This window comes from Electrona antarctica (genome assembly GCF_951216825.1).
Source record: "Electrona antarctica genome assembly, chromosome: 15".
Classification (NCBI taxonomy): domain Eukaryota; kingdom Metazoa; phylum Chordata; class Actinopteri; order Myctophiformes; family Myctophidae; genus Electrona; species Electrona antarctica.
In genome coordinates, this window is record NC_136796.1 from 30,981,364 (window position 1) to 31,002,134 (window position 20,771).

Genomic DNA, 20,771 nt, shown 5'->3' on the forward strand with positions numbered 1-20,771 from the left:
AGGCGCCCCGGCTGGCCAGGGGGAGGCAGTTTAGAGACCAGGATTACTGCATGTTTTTTTGTGAGGGTACCTACCCTAGGGGACACGGGGAGAAGTCAGCGGTGTTGTTGAGCAGTCTGCAGCGCTCAGTTCACAGTGTGATTTTTCTTATTGCTTGGTCCGTCGCTGCTTGCAGCTAAATTTATCATTATTATTAATATAAGAAAATGTTCAGCTTCCTGTTAAATACTGTTTGAAAATCGATCTGCGGGTCTGATGTAATGTACCTTAAAACAAATGCCACGTTGGGTTTTGTGATGTTAGTATCGGCAGAATTTGCTTCATTTGTGTTTGTCTATGTGCAAAAAAGGATGATGTTGAGACCTGTCGAACCGTGCAACGGCAGCTAAGGAGGAAACTATTTTGGATTAGCAATGTCTAATAAACGGAGCAAAGGAGCAAGATATCTCACCAATATTTGCAACACATCAAAGAAACCTCTACCAAAGTGTCATTGGGGCTTAACCGGCATACATGGGACTGACTCCCTGATTGGGTGGTGATGAGGAAGCTGTGAGACTGGGGCTGCGGTCTGGGAGATGGGGAGGGAAGGGATAGGGGAGAGACTGGGGCTGTGGTCTGGGAGATGGGGAGGGAAGGGATAGGGGAGAGACTGGGGCTGCGGTCTGGGAGATGGGGAGGGAAGGGATAGGGGAGAGACTGGGGCTGCAGTCTGGGAGATGGGGAGGGAAGGGATAGGGGAGAGACTGGGGCTGCGGTCTGGGAGATGGGGAGGGAAGGGATAGGGGAGAGACTGGGGCTGCGGTCTGGGAGATGGGGAGGGAAGGGATAGGGGAGAGACTGGGGCTGCGGTCTGGGAGATGGGGAGGGAAGGGATAGGGGAGAGACTGGGGCTGTGGTCTGGGAGATGGGGAGGGAAGGGATAGGGGAGAGACTGGGGCTGCAGTCTGGGAGATGGGGAGGGAAGGGATAGGGGAGAGACTGCGGCTGCAGTCTGGGAGATGGGGAGGGAAGGGATAGGGGAGAGACTGGGGCTGTGGTCTGGGAGATCGGGAGATGGGGAGGGAAGGGATAGGGAAGAGACTGGGGCTGCAGTCTGGGAGATGGGGAGGGAAGGGATAGGGGAGAGACTGCGGCTGCAGTCTGGGAGATGGGGAGGGAAGGGATAGGGGAGAGACTGGGGCTGCAGTCTGGGAGATGGGGAGGGAAGGGATAGGGGAGAGACTGGGGCTGCGGTCTGGGAGATGGGGAGGGAAGGGATAGGGAAGAGACTGGGGCTGTGGTCTGGGAGATGGGGAGGGAAGGGATAGGGGAGAGACTGGGGCTGCAGTCTGGGAGATGGGGAGGGAAGGGATAGGGGAGAGACTGGGGCTGTGGTCTGGGAGATGAGGAGGGAAGGGATAGGGGAGAGACTGGGGCTGCAGTCTGGGAGATGGGGAGGGAAGGGATAGGGGAGAGACTGGGGCTGCGGTCTGGGAGATGGGGAGGGAAGGGATAGGGAAGAGACTGGGGCTGCGGTCTGGGAGATGGAGAGACTGGGGCTGCAGTCTGGGAGATGGAGAGGGAAGGGATAGGGGAGAGGGAAGGGGGGGGGTTATGATTCATCGGCTTGGAAATGCAATCAATGGCATTATTTTGATTTCCCTCCTCAGACGGTGATGAAGTAGAACAGGGGTGAAGTCAATACCCTGCAGTCCTCTGGTCTGACCAGGGATACTGGAACATACAAACACAGACACTCTTCACCACGTCAAGGTCCGGTTCCTAACTTCCGGCGGGCGCGTTTGGCCTAAACGGCTGCCGTGGCAGTTCACTCTCCTGCCTCTGACAGCGGCTTTGATTAATTACTGTGGAAAGCAGGTGGGGGAACACGAGTGACTAATGACCTACGTATAGCTGTTGATTTAATCAATCAAGAAAAAGGTTTTAACCTTGCCAATACTTGGATGAGACAAGAGTACACATATGTGTGTGTATATATACACACACACACACACATGCACATGTCGCACATGCAAGTACGCGCACGCACACAGGCACGCACGGACACACAAGCGCACATGCGTGCGCACACACACACACACACACACACACACACACACACACACACACACACACACACACACACACACACACACACACACACACACACACACACACACACACACACACACACACACACACACACACACACACACACACACACACACACACACACACACACACACACACACACAGGTGTGAGTGTGCATGGTGATCCAGAGAGAATACAACTTCCATTCAGTGACTTTCTGTACAGTAGAGCAGTAGACCATAAGGCCTAGTAGTGCACGTGACCGGAACTGCAGTGGGATCCATAATGACGCGCAAAGAACCGGCGGCGGACCGCCGGTGACCTTCTGATTGACAGACAGACTCAAGGTACGGCCGCAGGCCGCCTGTACACTTGCAGACTATGTAGAGCAACATTTGGCCAGTGATGGAAAGAGTATCAATACAGCAATATAGAACTAGTTCGTTACAAGTAAAAGTCCAGAATTCAAAATGTACAGTATAAGTAAAAGTACAAAAGTATCGGCATTAAAATGTACTTAAAGTATTGAAAGTTTAAAGTTCCCATTATGCAGGAAGTCCCATTTCAAGTTTTCAAATGTATAAAACTCTTTTGAAAATAGCAGATCTACAAGCTCACAATGCGTTGCATTGCAATTTGCGACGCATTGTGAGCTTGGAGATCGGCTATTTTCAAATGGCCTAAATGTATATATACGTGGTTACTGCATGTCTTTAAATAATAATTGAAATCTACAAAGTAACTAGTTACTAAAGTTTTCAAATAATTGTAGTGGAGTAAAAGTACAATATTTGACTCGTGGAGTAGTGGAGTAGAAATAAAAGTACTGGAAATTGTAAATACTCAAGTAAACTACAAAAACCGCAACATTGTACTTAAGTACAGTACTTAAGTAAATGTAAATGCAAATGTACTCATCCACCACATTATTTGGCCAAATCTAACTGCAATGCAGGTTTTCACCAAGTTTTAGCAACAAAAGCTTCGGAGACTGTTCTCAGTCTCTAAACGAGCAAAGCATTAATTTTAGATGCCGACTTGTGTATCCAGTGGAACTTGGGGATTTTAAATGAGCACGCTGTTGCATAGCGAGGATATGTTTATCCAACTGAAACTGTGCCCACGATCCTCTCCTGCCAACAGCATTTGCCGTCACATTGTACAGAAATAATGTCCAAATCCTTCTGATTATCACTTCACACTACTGCTCACATCAGTACTGCTTTTAATTATAATTTTAATGAGCTAAAACAAAGAAGTAAGCCATCCTTCCAACAAGTGGCCATTATCACTTGATGAGTGTTTGTACTTGCTAGCATAAATGTAGACAGTGCTGCACCAGCAGTAGCAGACCTGTTGTTGCTAGAACAGTTGTTAGAGGGTGATTAAGGTTATTTGCATGTGCTGTATATCCTGTATATGAAGCTCAGACAGCCCTGCATTATTACTAATGGTTGTATGTCTAGGAGGCCTATACTTAATGTCCTGTAGTGATTTGTAGCACTATTATTTTTCAAGCAATTACCCTGCTGTTGGTTGACTACGTACTCTGACCATGCAGTCAAGTAGCTCTCAATAAAGAGCGTCTGCTAAAAGCCTACATTTAGTTGCGATGAAGTTATAAATATAATTAATAATGGAAGGTTATGCTCACAAGGTATTCTGTGGAATTCAATAACAGATTTTTCGATTGAACTTTTTCCAAAGTTCCACCTCTTTCAAGTACTGTATAGAGAGGCCTATGAGTACATGCAAGGCCTTGCATGTAGGTTTCTCATTTGTTAACCCTAGAACACTATTTTCACCCGGACGATTATATTATAATTGTCATAATGTTGTCTGAGGTGGGTGGGTCTCTCAGTACCTTCATGATGCTCAGTGACATAGGTTTGTTTCCCTGCCCACATCCCTGTTTTTTCTACAGGCAGGTGTTCGGGTGAATTTCACCTGTGTTTAGTGATAGTGTGATTGAGAAAAATCCCATTCACCCACAATGGACTTTTTATTATTTTCTTCACTGGACACAAAAGTTCCCAGCTCCTTTTATGTTTTTTAGGAATATGTTTTTAAATAATATGTACGTTTTTACCCGATTTCGCCGCCCCATGATATCTATTTTTAGTTTTTTGGTGAAAAGTCATGATGAAATATGAAAGAAGAGTAACCTCAAGTTGCCATGTCTTGCTGTACTTCAATATAATGAGATTTTTTTTATGGAATCTTTTACATTGGGTAAAATATACCCGTGTTTAGTGATGGTGTGACAAAACATCCTATGTTTAGTGTTCTAGGGTTAAGACAGAAATCCCAAATAAAAAATAAATAAAAGTGAAAACAAATAACAGCAAAGAATAAGAAGAGACAGAGGGCCAGTAACACTGTTAAGTGCCCGTTTAAATGCATTAGTGTCTGAACAATCTTCCAATCGAAGGGCAAAGGCAGTACCTCACACTTGGCAATGAAACGAATGAAGACAGTAAAACCAAGTCAAGTCAGTAACATAACTGACCCATAAACATTACAAATATATATATCTTTTTTTAATCAAGTCAATGGACAAATTGGCCATCAAACGGCAATTAAACCATGGGCTTTATAAGCCCTATAATAACCTCATTAGAAGTGATGTTTAAGTCAACACTAAAAGAGTCAACACAGAATTATTATACTCTACAATGCAGAAATGTAGTTTTGTATGAGTCATCGGTCACAGTATGTAGAATTTACATATAATTTACATAACTCATAAAAAACTGTGACTGTTGGAAGGAACTATAACATAATACACCAATGAATATTCAATTGACTACTAAAAGCATCTCTTTCACCTTTGACTGTAGGCGTGCTGACTGCGCATACTAAAATATGAAGTGTCATGGTACGCACTCCAGAGCTTAGCTTACATAATGCTAATGGATGTTCAGACTGACGTTGCTGTTGGAAAAGGCGGCGATCCGAACACTCGAAAGGTTAAAAATGAGGAGAGGGTGGATAAAAATAAACGTAGGCCCTACTTTATTTAGAAAAGTTAAAATAAGCCAACATGTTTCGACTCAAACAGAGTCTTCATCAGGGCAAGTACTTGCCCTGATGAAGACTCTGTTTGAGGCGAAACATGTTGGCTTATTTTAACTTTTCTAAATAAAGTACATTTATTTTTATCCACCCTCTCTTCATTTTTAACCCCTTGAGTACTCGGATCGCCACCTTTTCTAGTATTCCAGTCCCACTGCTCCTCGAAGCACCAGCCCTACTTTACATTATTATTTTTTGCATCTCCATCGAGCACCTGGTTGATTTTCTTTTTGTCGCTTTGACGTTGCTATTGTTGAAGATCTATAGTATGTAACATGTCCTAGAATAAGCACTTAATACTGTACATGCAGGGATTCATCACTTTACACTTCATTTGGCAGATGGTGACAATTGTAAAGGTAATCATATCATCATTTCTGTACTTGTTGTCAAGTCAATGAAATCACAACCAGTTAGGTTTATTAAAAGACACATTCCTGTCCTGTCATATAGTATAGTACACTGGAAATGAATAAGTTGAGGCACATTAGGTTTTATATTTTATTCCAAAACCTTCAAAATAAGTTTCAAGTTCAAGAAAGTAGAATAAGCTTAGACACAATGCAAAGCATCATATACAGACGGATAAAATACATTTTATATATTGCAGACAAGCCATGGTGGGTCTTACATATGTACAGTATGTATGTAAACTTTTATGTACAATCTTTTTTACATTTACAAAAAGATGTTTCTATTTTTAATCTTTGTATATTTATATTTATATATATTTATATATATAGAGATATTTTTATATACTCCCCACTAGCATTTGTACTACAATAATGAAAAAAAAGAAAAACATTTACAGATATGTCAATCCATTTTTCTCCTCTTTTTATATTACAAATGTATTTCCATAAAAATATATCTCTATACAAAAAAAACTGTTTTTGTTCGCTCGCACATTTCTCTTTCCCCAGAGATGTTCTATCCTTCAGTTCTCAGGCTCTCGGCAGTCTGCTCATGTCCATGTCCGTACGCTTGTTAACAAACAACGCCTTTTGGTCAACAGTAAAACGTTTCCGCTCCACATTTCCTTGGTCTGTTCATTTTATTTAATTTTTTCTTTCCTTGTTGATGCTTTTAAAGTCCATATACTTTTGCTCCGGTGCTAAGGGTTGTGTGTTGTTATGCAGGGTCTTTCTGGACAGATCCAGTCGACTGATATCAAACAATGTAATATACAAGGAAAGAAAGGAAATAAACAGCCCTGGTACAGTATATTGGTTTTCTTTAAAGACAAAAATTCAGGAATATAGGGATGTATGATCTCATATAGTCTGCAATAAATATTTCTCTGTAAATAACCTTTGCGATATTATACTCTGGATAAACTGGTCATTCTCTTTTTCATTCAAAGGTTAACACATAGTGTATTGGTCAAATTGACATTTGACGGAATACGCGGTTTCCACTTCAACAAACAGAGGTGAGGGATAGGGGAGCTTGAAGTGAAATACATTCAATAATGGTTCCACACGAATGTCCATGATTTGACCACAAATCACAATCGTGGGGATGAAATCCATACATACTAGATGTTTCTGATGTAGCTTTGCGCCAACGCTTGAGACCACATGATGTGGTGAAATGACGAGAGAGACTACATGGATAAGATTGCCACAATCGCTGATGTCGACATGCAGCAACAAAAAGGAAAAGTCAGTGAATACAGAGGAGTCTCAATGTGTATATGACATGACATGAGGTGTGACAGATGGACAGCATCGGTTTGCTCTATGGACCTACACAATGCCATACATTTCCCTCCTCCGCACAGCCTCTGGTGAATAGCGGAGAGCTGTGGCTCTAAGGTGTGAGAGTACCTCTCTGGACAGTGCCACTCTTTCAGGAACTTAAAGGCATCTGAGAAATCAATGTAATACGCCCGTTTCATAAGAAAAATAATACAGGAGTCAAGACGCTATTCAGCGGGCTGGGACCTAGACAGGGACCTTGGAACATGCCAGAGATGCTGGGCTGAATTACATGGCATCCAGTTCCTTGTGTTCGAAAGGTTACCAATTTTGGAGACTTTATAGCTGCACTGTGTAGCATTTTGCGGCTTGTCAGCAGTAAAAAAAACAACTTGCAAAGACCTGTGCTTACAAGTGTCGTCGTCCCCATAACCCGCAGGAACAAGTGTTTCTAAGCAACATAGATCCCATAACCAGGAGGGACGCAGTGGCTGTTTTGATCCCATAACCCAGACGGACTGTTGCATTGGAGTTAGGTATAGTGATAGTTAAACAACTACTAGTTTAGAACTGCTAACTAATGACTGAAGTAGAATGTTTTGTGTTTCTGCTACTTCAAAGGGACAAATCCTTCTCAGTCCACATTTAAGCTAAAATATAAAATGCTCATATTTGGTATTGGCGAATACTTGAAATTAAAGCACTTTTAAGTGGTATCCGGCATGCACCCCAAATGTGTTATGTATTTTCAAAATTATTAAGGGCACCGGGAGGCCAGGTGTCATGGGGCCCATGATTTCTAGCTGTGCTCCTGTGAGGAGGGGAGAGCTCAGAGCTGTGTCTGGCTGATAACAAAAATGAACAGAGTTTCTGTCTTAAATATGCAAGGATAGCTGTGGATGGGGGCGGCTGCTATCACAAAAGACTTTCGCTTTCGCTTACAGCCTTGACTCCATCCGAAATTCACTCATCTACATTTTCAATTCAGTATTTTACTTTTTGCTCAGGTCTGCACATTAAGAGCAACATTTCTCTCTCTCTCACACACACACACACACACACACACACACACACACACACACACACACACACACACACACACACACACACACACACACACACACACACACACACACACACACACACACACACACACACACACACACACACACAGAGAGAGAGAGAGAGAGAGAGAGAGAGAGAGAGAGAGAGAGAGAGAGAGCCATCCCTTACTAATGAGCATGTCACTTACTCTGGGAGAGAAAAGGAGATGGAAGAGAGACAGTGTGAATAATTTGAGATGATCTATGTCTGCTGGATCAAAAAGGCATTGAAAAAAACTCCCAGCTTCCTCTGTAGGGGTGCATGTGTGTGGTGTACTTGTGTGTGTGTGCCTGTCAGTGTGTTTACAGGCAGAAAGGGATAAGAAGGAGAAAGGAACATGCACTTCTGAAATATTCTTCCTAGCACTTGGCAGTCATTAGTGTTGGAAAAACTTTGGTGAGCATCGATCAGCAGCTAACGAAATGCCAGCCACTTCGGAAAAAAATAAAATATCACGATGAAAAATTAAGAAAGATAGCCATGTTTGCGTGTGTGTCCATTGTTCACATGTGTAACCAAGGCACTATAATGAAGTCAATGGGAACAAATTTAGCCTATGCAAATAAATTTGATATGTTTAAAAAGTTGGAATTGAGGGGCAACCTGTTCTCAAAGTTTCTATGGGAGGCATGGGAGGGGTGAAGCGAGGTAGAGAGCATGAACCATAGCAGAAAATTAACCAGTAAATAAGGCTCCATGCAGTTTAGAGTTTCTAAATAACTATAGAGATACACAGCAAAAGTGAAATTAACCAGTTAAGCCCTATGATCTTTTTCACAAGGCACACAGCAAGGCGCACAGCAAAAATAGCAGATGTGCAAGCTCACAGCGCGTCACATCGCAAAGTGGGCTAATTTTTTAAAACATTAAAATGCTTTGACAATTTCTGAAACATATTCACCTATAATGACTTGCCTAAAATAGGTATGCAAGGGTTAGCGTGGTTAACATTGGTCTAGTACTGTGTTAATGGCCCCCTCCTGGGAGTAAAGGCTCATACATAGTCTGGATTTTCGGTGGTTAGGTGACCACCGAACTACAACATGACGTCACGAGCCGCGGTGAAGAGCAAACCACCGCCACCGCCCCAGCCCTTCTCTCTGTTTTTACTCACCACCGCTCAACGTTATTTCAGCTCCGGTGGTCACCTCACCACCGGAGCGGTGGTCACCCCACCACCGAAAATCCAGACTATGTATGAGCCTTTAGGACGTCTTGTCCTTTGGCGGCGGCAAATCAGATTTGTCAGTGAAATAGTCAATTCATCTTCATACAGTACATGCTGCAGGGATGGGGCGACATGTTCTCAAAGTTGCCGTGGGAGGCGAGGGAGGGGCTGAAGTGAGGCAGAGAGCAACCGTGGCAGAAAATGAATAAGTAAATAAAAGGTGACGATCGCACGGCTCGCACATATACGAGGTAATCCAGAAGGAATTGATGGGAAACGGATAGGAAAAGAAAAAAAAACAAAAAAAAAACAGTGATGTACAGTTATGTGAATTGAATGGTTTTGAGATGATGTGAATGCAAGCGCTCCTCTCTCTCCCCGCCGAAAGTCTCTGGGGTAATTCAATCGTTGCCTTTTTCCATCAATTCACAACCGGAGCGGATGCGGGAGCGATATTGTATCTGCACTGTCGAGATAAGCCAGAGCTTTAGAAGTAATAAAATTGTAAAAGCAATTACCAAGCCCGAGTGAAACGGATTGAAAGAACAATACGGTGATTGGTTTCAAAGGCTCCGGATTTGGGAAAAGGAAATTATGTAGGTGATTTTAAGGCCTTCATTGGAAAACACGTTGGTAGCGTTGTTGAATCTTTAACCTGAACGCTTGCTTTGCCGTCGCTCTCAGATCTGCATCTGCAGATCTCCCATTGATAATAAAATGTGCCATGAAATATCCATGCAAGTCCAATTCTCTCGTATAGTTTGCAGGAGTGCTACAGTATCCTAAAACAATACATTGTGGCAGACCTAATTATTCTGGATGTATTAGAAGGCTAGTGTCAAGCACAGGCAAACTGACAACCTATATCCTCCATCCTCCCAGTGATAATGGAAGAAGAGAGAAATCTGTGACGTTAATGCTAAGCTGAAATGACATAGAACTGCATGTAATGGCTCAATTTGCTGCAGTGAAACTCTCTAGCATCACTCGTTGGCCATTGCACAACACACAGGACATCCACATGTGGATGATGCTATTCAGTGCAAATAGATGGGAGAGGCCTCAATGTAAAATGCTGCAATTGCATCACCATCGCCGTATGGCCTTATTTAGACAAATAGCATTCCTCTGCTTGCAATACACCCACACGTGACACGATATAAGAGTCATGATGTTTTGAAGCTTCTGTACGCGTTCAGTATAATTCTATTGGCAGTGCATCTGACATGTAATCAACAGACTGAAGAATAGGGTGTTTAACCCCCGGGCCTTATTTCGTGCCACTTTGGTAGCATTCCTACAGATGTCACTGAATATGAAGCCAGTGTCGTGCGGCTGCCATCTCTTGTGTTACTTTGGAGGAATTGAAATGTGACACGTGCGGCACTGGAGGCGTAAACACCATTTTCCAATCATCTGCTTAATCATCTCCAAATCGAAGCACACCTGAGTGATCGCTGCGCAAGTGACGGCTCGGAGGGAGCCTGCCGCAAAATTTCCACGACTAGCTAGGACAAAACAAAGCTACGAGACAAATGAATGAAGCTCTTTGGGGGAGGGGGGAGGGAGTTGGAGAAATGATGTGACATGATGATTTAAACACCAGCCAGCAGGGATGACTTGGCACCTGTCGCATTTGGTGGTTTACATTCATACAATGAATAAGGGGGGTTGAATGTGACATATCTGTCATCCTGGTTCACCCTAAGGCCAAGTTTAGGGAGAGTATTATGCATGTTGGTCTCAGGGTAAGTACATATACTTGTTAAACAAATTAAGTCATACTGTAGGCGGAGGTGGATCTAGCCTTGGAGAAAACAACAAACATAAAAGGCTCATACAGTGAGACATCCTTACCTTACCTCACTTTTTCCGAAATTGTTTAGAGACAACGGGGACAGAAGAGCAACAATTTCAAGATTAACAGTCTCAAGGCTTTTGTGTATCCATGGAGGAATGTCACTACCTTCCTTGGCCCAGCCCATGCCATTTTATATCCCTTAAAACAGGTGGGAACGAGGCATGAAGGTAGTAACTGACCCCTGTGCCGTGCGCGTAGAGAGAGCAGAGCGGATCCGAAGAGTCCTGTCTCTTTATTTAACAGTGTTCCATTTAGGTGCATCTCCTCGAAAGGTGGCCAGAACTCATCATGGCCACGCTTTCTATTCGGTGTGAGTCTCGATGCAATGCAACAGCAACAACAAGAAAAACAAAAATCCCACCGAGACACAAAAAATGTCAAGTGATTGCATGTGGATTCCCAACAACGACAGAGAGAGAGAGGGCGGAAGTTTTGATACAGCACCGGAGACTGCCATTACCATCGGTTCACACTTCTCACGGTGGTCCTATACAGTACAGTACACTACATCGATGTGTTGATGTCTGCGGGATCGTGGATATTTCTATGCCCCGTCTTCAGCTTGTCTAAAAAAAATAGCTCCTTGCAGAGAGGGGAAAATGCCAGCACACGCTGAATTATCTGTCCCGTGTCTGCTTGAATCTTTGGGGACGTAGTGATAACAGAACAAAGATAGACAGGAGATGCTTTGGGGCAGATTGCTGATGCAGCCACAACAGATGTGAGCATTGGGGCACATACACATAACGCACGCACGCACGCACGCACGCACGCACGCACGCACGCACGCACGCACGCACGCACCACAGACTCAAACACACTTCCTCTTTGCAGCTTCACTAAGTGCTTTTTTTCCAGCCTTAGCTACCCATTAACCCCTGCTCCGGACACAGCTGCCTTAGCAAGCAGAATTTCCTATACCTGCTTTAACAAAAAAGGACAGTTGAGTTCAAAAAGTATCCGTGCAAACGGCCTCCAAAAACTCACTGAACTAAAAATCCACCCTCAGCAACAGGTTCGCAGCCTCCAATGAAGCAGGACAGGGTAAGAGAAAAACAAAGAAAAACAAGTTGCCCTTTTAAAACGAATCCAATGAAAGCAAGACAAGAGCATCGACCACAGATTGCCGCCTCTCTGACTTGGACAGGTCCACGCGGGGCCGTCCGTTGCTCAGTTCACTCGCGGATGTCTGCTTATCTGCAGGCCACTTTCTGTGCTCGGAGCGGACCAGAAAATAATTCCTTTGGGTTTTGGCGTCAGACAGTAAAGAATAGTCATCACAGCATCGCTGCGCCTGCCAGCTGCTATTTCTCTGGGTGAAGCTATTCCTCAATTGTACGGCGACATGACAAGGAGACTGTTGACGTTGTTTGGGGTTCCATCACTGTTGTGTTGTCTCGGCGTGGCTGTCTTTTTTTTCTCTCTCCCTCTTCCCCTCTCTCTCTCTTTCATTCATTTGTTTTTGTCTCCTGTGTAAAAGGAGCCTTTGCCATCGCAGGAGATGTGAGAATGTATTGAATGTATTTTGGCGAGTGAAGCCTGATTTAGACTTAGTTGCGCACCGGTGTTGCGCGCCAAAAATTGCCAAACTTACGAGCTCACAACGCGGCGCTATGCCACACGTAGCTAACATGTAGTGACGCGCTGCAGGCTCGTAGATCGGCTATTCCGGCGTGCTGCACTGGCGCGCCACTGAGCAGAAATCAGGCTTAAAAATAAGCCTCCTCTCTTCCCTGTTCCCAGGGAACCGTAGGTGTCCTCTGTTGGCAGGCAAGCAAAGACTGGGCGCCCTTCTCTTCCCCTGGCTGAATGGAAGATGAATGCAGGGGTGTCAGGGATGCAGGGGTGGGAGGAGAGATGATAAGACGCGAGGAGAGAAGGGCAAGGGCAAGAGAAGGCAGAGGGAAGAAATAGATGTTTTAGGGGAACGGAGTGGAAAGAAAGGTTGACGATTGGGGCCACAGGAGAATGCACGAAAAGTAAAGAAAGAAAGGACGAAAAGAGGTAAAGGTGAGCAAAAAAGGAATGGAGGGATGGCAATGGTGGTGGGGGAGGAACAGAGAGCACAAACACAGGGAATCCCATTAAAGTATTATCAGACACACACCGAGCACCACCATTTTCAACAGTGCTTTACTTGCAATTCCATAACTAAGGAAAATACACTATCTCTGACTTTTTTTCCAATAGAACACAGAGCAGACCAAGCGTCTTACGGAGACGCATTGATACGAGAGACGCAGATAAGGCGAGCAACGTAACGAAAAAAACAAACAAAAAAAAACTAATCACAAATGACTCCCGGCACGGCTCTCGGAGTGTGTGGACTTGGGAGCCTTTCAGGACCTTTAGAAAATCCTTGAGGGATGCTATGAAATATTTAGTTAGAAATTGGATTCTGACAATCTGTACGTTGTTGCTTCAGCAGTTTCCCCGCTTCTGCTTAGCTGACTGCATGTCTGTCTATTTGGCGGTATAAGCGGCGGGACGTTGAAGAAGACGGTAATACACTTATTTCTTTTAAGGCGCCTCCATCCTTTTCTGAACAAATCGTGCCACGGCCCGAAAGAAGCCTCTGACGGAAGGCTGGGAGGGAGGGCATGATATTGAGCACATCTAAAGCTATTATATCAAGGCCACGTATATCCTACAGGACTGTTTCCCAAACAGTGGGTCGGGACCCATTTGTGGGTCGCGGACACATTTCTATGGGTCCCCTTAGTTTTTGTTTCCTACATTTGGTTTTTAATTATTATTATTTCAAAACATTAAAAAAAAACGCTGAACTAATAACAAAATCCAATGATTTTTGTTCAGTAATGTCATGAAGAAATTAAAGAAAAATCTAAGAAATTCCATAAATTAGAACAAAATATAAATATATTCCATAAATAATTCCATAAATTAGAACAAAACAGAAATTACATATACGCCCACGGGACCAAAACTAGTGAAAATAGCAGATCTACAAGCTCACAACGTGGCGCGAAGCGACACGTTGTGAGCTTGTAGATCGTATATGTAATTTCTGTTTTGGGTCACGGGCTGAACAGTTTAGGAGCCGCTGTCCGGAGGCTTGGTGGACTCTTACCTCTGGAGGAACATGGCTGCTATACGGCCGTGCACACTGTGCTGACGGTGAACTCTGTCTCGTTGGCCATGATGTCCGTGGGCTGGATGCTGCGGTCGTACATGGGGTTCTCGAACGTGGCCCGTCCGTTGGTGTTCTCGTGGCCCACGTAGCCGTTGAATGGGACTTTGGGTCTTCTTCTGAGATGTGTTTTTTTAAATGGCAAAAAGACAAGAAAACGTTAACATTTTCACAACGCCATACACTTCGTTATTACTTTATTTTTATTGGATTTACTATATTGGATCTAGTTGAGCTAATATGAAAAGTGTTAATAAATACAACTGAGTAGTATTAAGAATGACTTACTTACTTATAAGAATTATGAATCACAATACATAAAAAAACATGACTGAGGAGGAGTGAGTTCTGGGCATGAATCAAATGATCTGGTGTGCAGATCCTTCACGCTGTTAGAATACCGTTAATGCACGTGGCTTACCTGTGTTTGTAGAGGTACAGTGCGAAGCCGGCGATGATCATAGCTATGAAAGGCACTAGGATGGCTGCCGCCACTGAGCTACTGTTGGAGGCGAAGTTATACCCGGGGCTGTCTCTGCTGGGGTCCAGGCTCTCTAGAGGAGAGACACAGGAGGCAGCAGTCAGAAACTGTTCCAAATGAACACATACTGATGTTTGAAATCACAACAGCGCTACAAGAACCAACATGAACTAATTTACCGCAATGGCAGTCTTAGCGTGAAAGCTGTTTTACCCAGAAACTGCGAGTCAGGAAGTGAAAAACCGCTAATATGTCCCTCGAATGTTATTTAATTCACCCACAACATATAGCCGAGGATCATATAGATTGGAGAAATGAGCCGCAAATCAAGTTTATTTTGGTCCAAAACGTTGTACGACATGGATTTCTAAACAAATTTGTTCAGCGCAAAATACTGTGTTCACGTTCAGGAGACTTCGGAAAAAAGCAATTAAGCTGCCTTCCGGCATGGCATGGAAAGGAGTGTGGCATTTGCATTTATTTCACCATAGTAAATGCTGCATTCGTGGTCTGGAGAGGGCAGTTGTTTTACAGACGGGTAAAAGGGCAGGGGCTGAAGCCCCCTTTGATGTCTATGTGTGCACGTCCCTGCTCCATAGGGATCATATGCGTGGCTGACAGTACAGTGCAACACAAAGCGACCTCAGTAATCAAGGAATGTACCACCATGACACCCTTGGATGCCGCTGGTTGCTGTGGGTGGTTTGGTCAAATTCAAGGCTCAGGAAACACTGGAGTATATACGTGCAAAGGAACCAAAAGACTGAGTAAAATAGCAACCTTTGATGGTTCGCAGAAAGGATGCACCAACAAAGGTCCATGAGGCATGCCAGCAACATTCTGTGTTCTGAGACATCTCTCTCTCTCTCTCTCTCTCTCTCTCTCTCTCTCTCTCTCTACAGAGAGCAAGAGAGATAGTACAGCATGTACCTTTTGAATCACAAATAAAAGAAGAGACTGTGGAGACTGTCTGTGTGTGTGTGTGTGTGTGTGTGTATATATATATATATATATATATATATATATATATATATACACACACACAAACACTAGAGAAAATTAAGATGACATTTTTCCTAATTCAGGACACATCAAATTCTATTAGAATGACTTTGAATAATGAACATGAAGGCCCTGCAGGCAGCTACGTTTCAGATTTACTTCCAATGGAGGGGTGTGTGCCTGTGGTGGGTCTGCACTGCAGCAACCACAGGGAGAGTGACTGACGAGCCCACCTGTTCACCGGAGAACGCCAAGAAAAACTCCAACAAAGTCCAAGTGACAAACAATAAGGAATTCAATTAGCGGGCTCTGCGGTGGCGGCCAATCAGCCCCCTGCCGAGTGAATGCGTTTGTGCAAACATTCGCAGCTGTGTGAGCCCCATAATACATGTACAGGCACACCACACACACACAGACACTCACAGACACTCACTCACACACACACACACACACACACACACACACACACACACACACGCACACGCACGTGCACGCACACGCACACACCAAGACTATGCACATATATGCTTTTGGGAAAAAAAAGAAAAAGAAAAAAATACACACGTACATTGGATTACACTGCCAAAAAAAGCGCAAATTGAATAGGACCGTTTCCAAGACACACACACACACACACACTCGCTCACGGGTGTCATCGCACCCACCACCCACGCACATGCACAAAACACACATGGATGCCGTGGCACCAACCCCCAATCGTCTACATTAATAAAGAACTGTTTGTTCACTCTGTGTGCAGTGGCAAGCTGGGGTCATCAATATGTCCGGCGTACACGGACAAAATGTCTCCGTGGAAAAGATTTGGTCTTGTCTTTGGCAAATGTTATGTTTTCTGTTTTACACACAACTATACTTTTCCTATTTTGATCAATTAATGAATGCCAAGTCTCCAGGTTTTCTTCAGAATACAGTATGACTTATTTACTATGAGACTATGGCATATTAGGAGTACAACTAGTACTAGTGGTTCTCAAATGTTTATTTGGACCTGTGAACATGCTTTAAGGTTGGCGCCCGGATTAAGGTTGGCGAACATGTGCTGCTCCGTGCTTGCGGTTATGGTTAGGTTAGGGTTTGAGGTAGGTTGTCGTTCCAATGACTGGTCGGAAATTAGTACTGCACCAGCAACATGTAGCAACGAGAATGAGGCTATATAAGTCGGTCAATGTACCAGTGTTTGGGAAACACTGCTTTAGGTAATTGCATGTAAAGTCGAGCAGGAACGCACTTTCTTCATTTAAAGTCGGCACTAGCAAAATAAACACATTCACTATTCAGTGAATTAGGGCGGCTGTGGCTCAGGAGGTAGAGCAGGTCGTCCAATGATCCCTGGGTCGGCGGTTCGAATCCCGGCTCCTCCTGTCCACATGTCGAAGTGTCCTTGGGCAAGACACTGAACCCTACATTGCCTCCAATGAGTTGGTTGGTGTGAGCTCGCCACCATTGGTGTGTGAATGTGGGAAGTGAGGACGCTGGCGTCGACTGTTCGCCGCTTCACCTCCCAATGTATGAATGAATGAACCATTGTAAAGCGCTTTGAGCACTTGGAAAAGTGCTATAAAAATGCAATTCATTATTCACTAATCTGAGTACCCTTTCGGTTAAAAAAAGCAGAATCTGTCTTGAGAGATATGCAGTTTACCAGCCCTGCCACCAGAACAGAATAGATCATAAATCTATCAGATCATAAATAAGCTGCATTGTGATATTAATTATGTCAGGCGGATCATAATCATTCAGCAGCTCTCTCACAATTTCAACTCTAACCGGATAAAACAATTTTTATCACAATATGAATAACTTTGCCAATGCCAGAGGTGATTTTAACCATTTTAACTACTACTAATACAACTTTGTTCAATGGGGTTCCCTAAGTCCTAGGACTAGGACATTATCATTGTCGATCTAAAAGCTCACAACTTGCATTGTGAGTTTGATAGAGAGGCTATTTCCACTGGCGTTGAGAGGTTGTAGGCTGGCTATTTTCAATGAATGTTCTCTCCAGAATAGGGGAACGGTTCATGTGGTTAGAGTTCTCCTTCTGACTTATACAAGGCTTGGCACCATTTTATATACAGTATGTGACCTTATTAAACCGTACATCACTATATGTCCTCTAGGCTCTCAAGGTGAAGTCTATCTGAGCGTCTCTCTGTTCCATAAAAACGCAGCTGGGAGATGGGCATTTGGAATGTTCTTCACAGGACCGTAATCTCTTTTCACTATACGGTTCATCTAACTTTGGCTCGCTCGATCAAACTGTATTTATTACGTTAATGAGTATTGTATTATTTTATTCCATGTATGTGCATCCATGTTAATATGTCTGTATGTGGTCACAACCTTGTGCGTGCGTGCACGCGCACATGTGTGTACACCAGCCTCTGTATATATCTTCATGTGAGCTTTGTTGCTTCCTTAATTGTTATTCACTAGCTGCTGCTAGGTATTGTCTTGTGCCAGTTGCTTCATTCCGTACTGACAGCCGATTGTGCTGTTGTGAGATGCTTAATTAGTGTGTGAACCGAGAGAGAACAAATCCTCCACGACAGACTCTTTGTACTTCAAGCGAGCAGTAAATAGCGCTTCACACCAACCATATAGCATGGTTATGTATCTTTATGTATTACATATCAAAGGTAAAAGGGAGAGAGGGGGTTGCACGGTTCGCCACAGAGCCTTGTTCAACTCACCCAGCCTCTGGAGACCGAACTGACCGAAGCCTTTTCCTCGTACGAAGCCTTGGTAGACGAAGGAGCTGGACGAAGGGAGGTAGGACACCTGGGGAGGAGGAGGAGGAGGAGGAATGGAGAGGACAGATACACAGCATCAGTGTCAGTCTCTGTGCTTTCTAAAAAAGGTGTACCGTCAAAGTGTCAGCCACTGCCATGTCACAGGAAAAAGGAAATACCACATCACAGTGGTTGAGAGGAGCTCTGGACGGATGGCATTTCATTTGACACTCAACGCTTCTCTGTGCGCGAGCACTGGCGTGAACAAGGCCATGGAAAGGCGCGGTCCGGGGCCGCGCACGCACACTACAAAAAGTGTGCAGGAGGAATGCTTGAATTTGCATGCAAGTCGAGTTAATGCGTATGCGTTATTTGTGATGAGCTGCGACCAGCTATTGGTTCACCTGGAGGTGAGCATGATGTGAGTTACAGTAGGATGTACAGTACAGACAATATTACATTAAATAAATACAAATTAGCTGTCTGTTACAAAGTCCGTAAAATCTTTGAATAGATCCACGGTAAAGGGTTGTTAGGTGTCGTGTGTCCTCCCAGCCAATGATGTCATTGCAACAGTCATACAATGGTTGTGTATTGTGGCCGCGCTTTAACGGTCTGGAGTGACAGACAGACCAATCAACAGAGTGGCTTATTAAAGAATAACAACAATGTGTTTGATATCGATGCTATCAGACAGAAACCTTGTATCTTCACATTTCACTTTAAGTTTTTTCCAAATGCCCTATTTTATACTTTGTTGTATGACAAAAGTATCAAAAATACCACATCAAAAAGCTCATTGTGACCTGTACCGACATGCTATTTCCGAAAAGTGTTTCTCCTATAATGACATAAATAGCAATGTCAGGTTGAAAGTGGTTAAGTCTGTCTGTGGGTTTTATGAATATTTAACAATGAAAAGTAGGAGCAAGAGCTTGTGACCAAATAATAACTATAATGGATCCATTGGACCAAAGGTTATTTTTTTCCGCCTTTTCCTGAAAAGTGATGGTTTCACACATCTTAGGTTCCATGATAATTATGTAAACACCTGCCGTGTGAAAAGACAAGGACACACACACATAGACCCACACGCACTCACACGCATGCACACACACACGCACTCACACAGAGACGCACACACTCACACAGAGACACACGCACTCACACGGAGACGCACGCACGCACTCACACGCATGCGCGCGCACGCACACACACACGCACTCACACGGAGACGCATGCACGCACTCACACGGAGACGCACGCACTCGCGCGCGCACACACACACACACACACACACACACACACACACACACACACACACACACACACACACACACACACACACACACACACACACACACACACACACACACACACACACACACACAGTCACACACAGTCACACACAGTGACCTGTGTCATTACAATTCTAGCTGGAGTATGCTGCACTGGAGGTGCACTAGGTGGGTGAGTGTAATATGGAACAGGGGAAGCGAAGGCGGCCTGTCGAGCCCTGATTACCAAGCAATGATTTAACTGACATTTTAATTAAAGAGAAAACTCTTGGTGGGCCCTACATCTCCCCAGAGTGACAGGGTTAGTGTGGGTGTGTGTGGCCCTGCATATTTCTCAATTTGCCACTTGTTCATTTGAGCACGGTATATATATATATATAATATATACACACACATACATACCGGTACACACACACACACGTGCGTGGCTCACGGTGAGAATGCTGAACATGTATGTGTATTACTGTGTGTGGGTGTGTGCGTGCTCACATGCATGCGTGTATACCTATATGTGCCCTTCCCTCGGGTCCTTTACTGTGTGTGAGTGTGACCCCAGCACTTGCACTTACATGTCCATCAAGGGCCCAGTTGTCTATTTTGAACTTGTTGACAAAGATCTCCACGGGGCCTCTGATCTGGTGCACCTGCAGCAGCAGCTGGGCTTCCTCTCTCTTATAGGTACCTGCACAGAGAACGCTGGATGAGTTGATCAACCTTTGCTAGTAGGACTGAGGACAGTGAGGAGAATATCGTTGCTGTCGGGAGGAAACCACCTGACTCCATTTTTGTGGTGGGCCAGACTGGGGATGATGAAGCAGAAACCACCTAACTCCAGACTGGGGATGAAGCAGAAACCACCTAACTCCAGACTGGGGATGAAGCAGAAACCACCTAACTCCAGACTGGGGATGAAGCAGAAACCACCTAACTCCAGACTGGGGATGAAGCAGAAACCACCTAACTCCAGACTGGGGATGAAGCAGAAACCACCTAACTCCAGACTGGGGATGAAGCAGAAACCACCTAACTCCAGACTGGGGATGAAGCAGAAACCACCTAACTCCAGACTGGGGATGAAGCAGAAACCACCTAACTCCAGACTGG

The 20,771-nt window shown here is 44.3% G+C and overlaps 1 protein-coding gene across 1 annotated transcript in view; it reads right to left on the reverse strand.

The window, feature by feature from the left end:
- Positions 1-500: 500 nt before the first annotated feature.
- csmd2 (CUB and Sushi multiple domains 2) overlaps positions 501-20,771 on the reverse strand; it is a gene marked incomplete at its 3' end in the record, with an annotated part of 248,131 nt that continues 227,860 nt past the window's right edge. Inside the window, exons 61-65 of the mRNA XM_079522057.1 lie at positions 20,237-20,349; positions 18,331-18,418; positions 14,555-14,687; positions 14,109-14,252; positions 501-1,548 (exon numbers count right to left, since the gene is read on the reverse strand). Of these exons, the coding sequence (XP_079378183.1) occupies positions 501-1,548; positions 14,109-14,252; positions 14,555-14,687; positions 18,331-18,418; positions 20,237-20,349 (1,526 nt within the window). The remainder of the gene's footprint in view (positions 1,549-14,108; positions 14,253-14,554; positions 14,688-18,330; positions 18,419-20,236; positions 20,350-20,771) is intronic.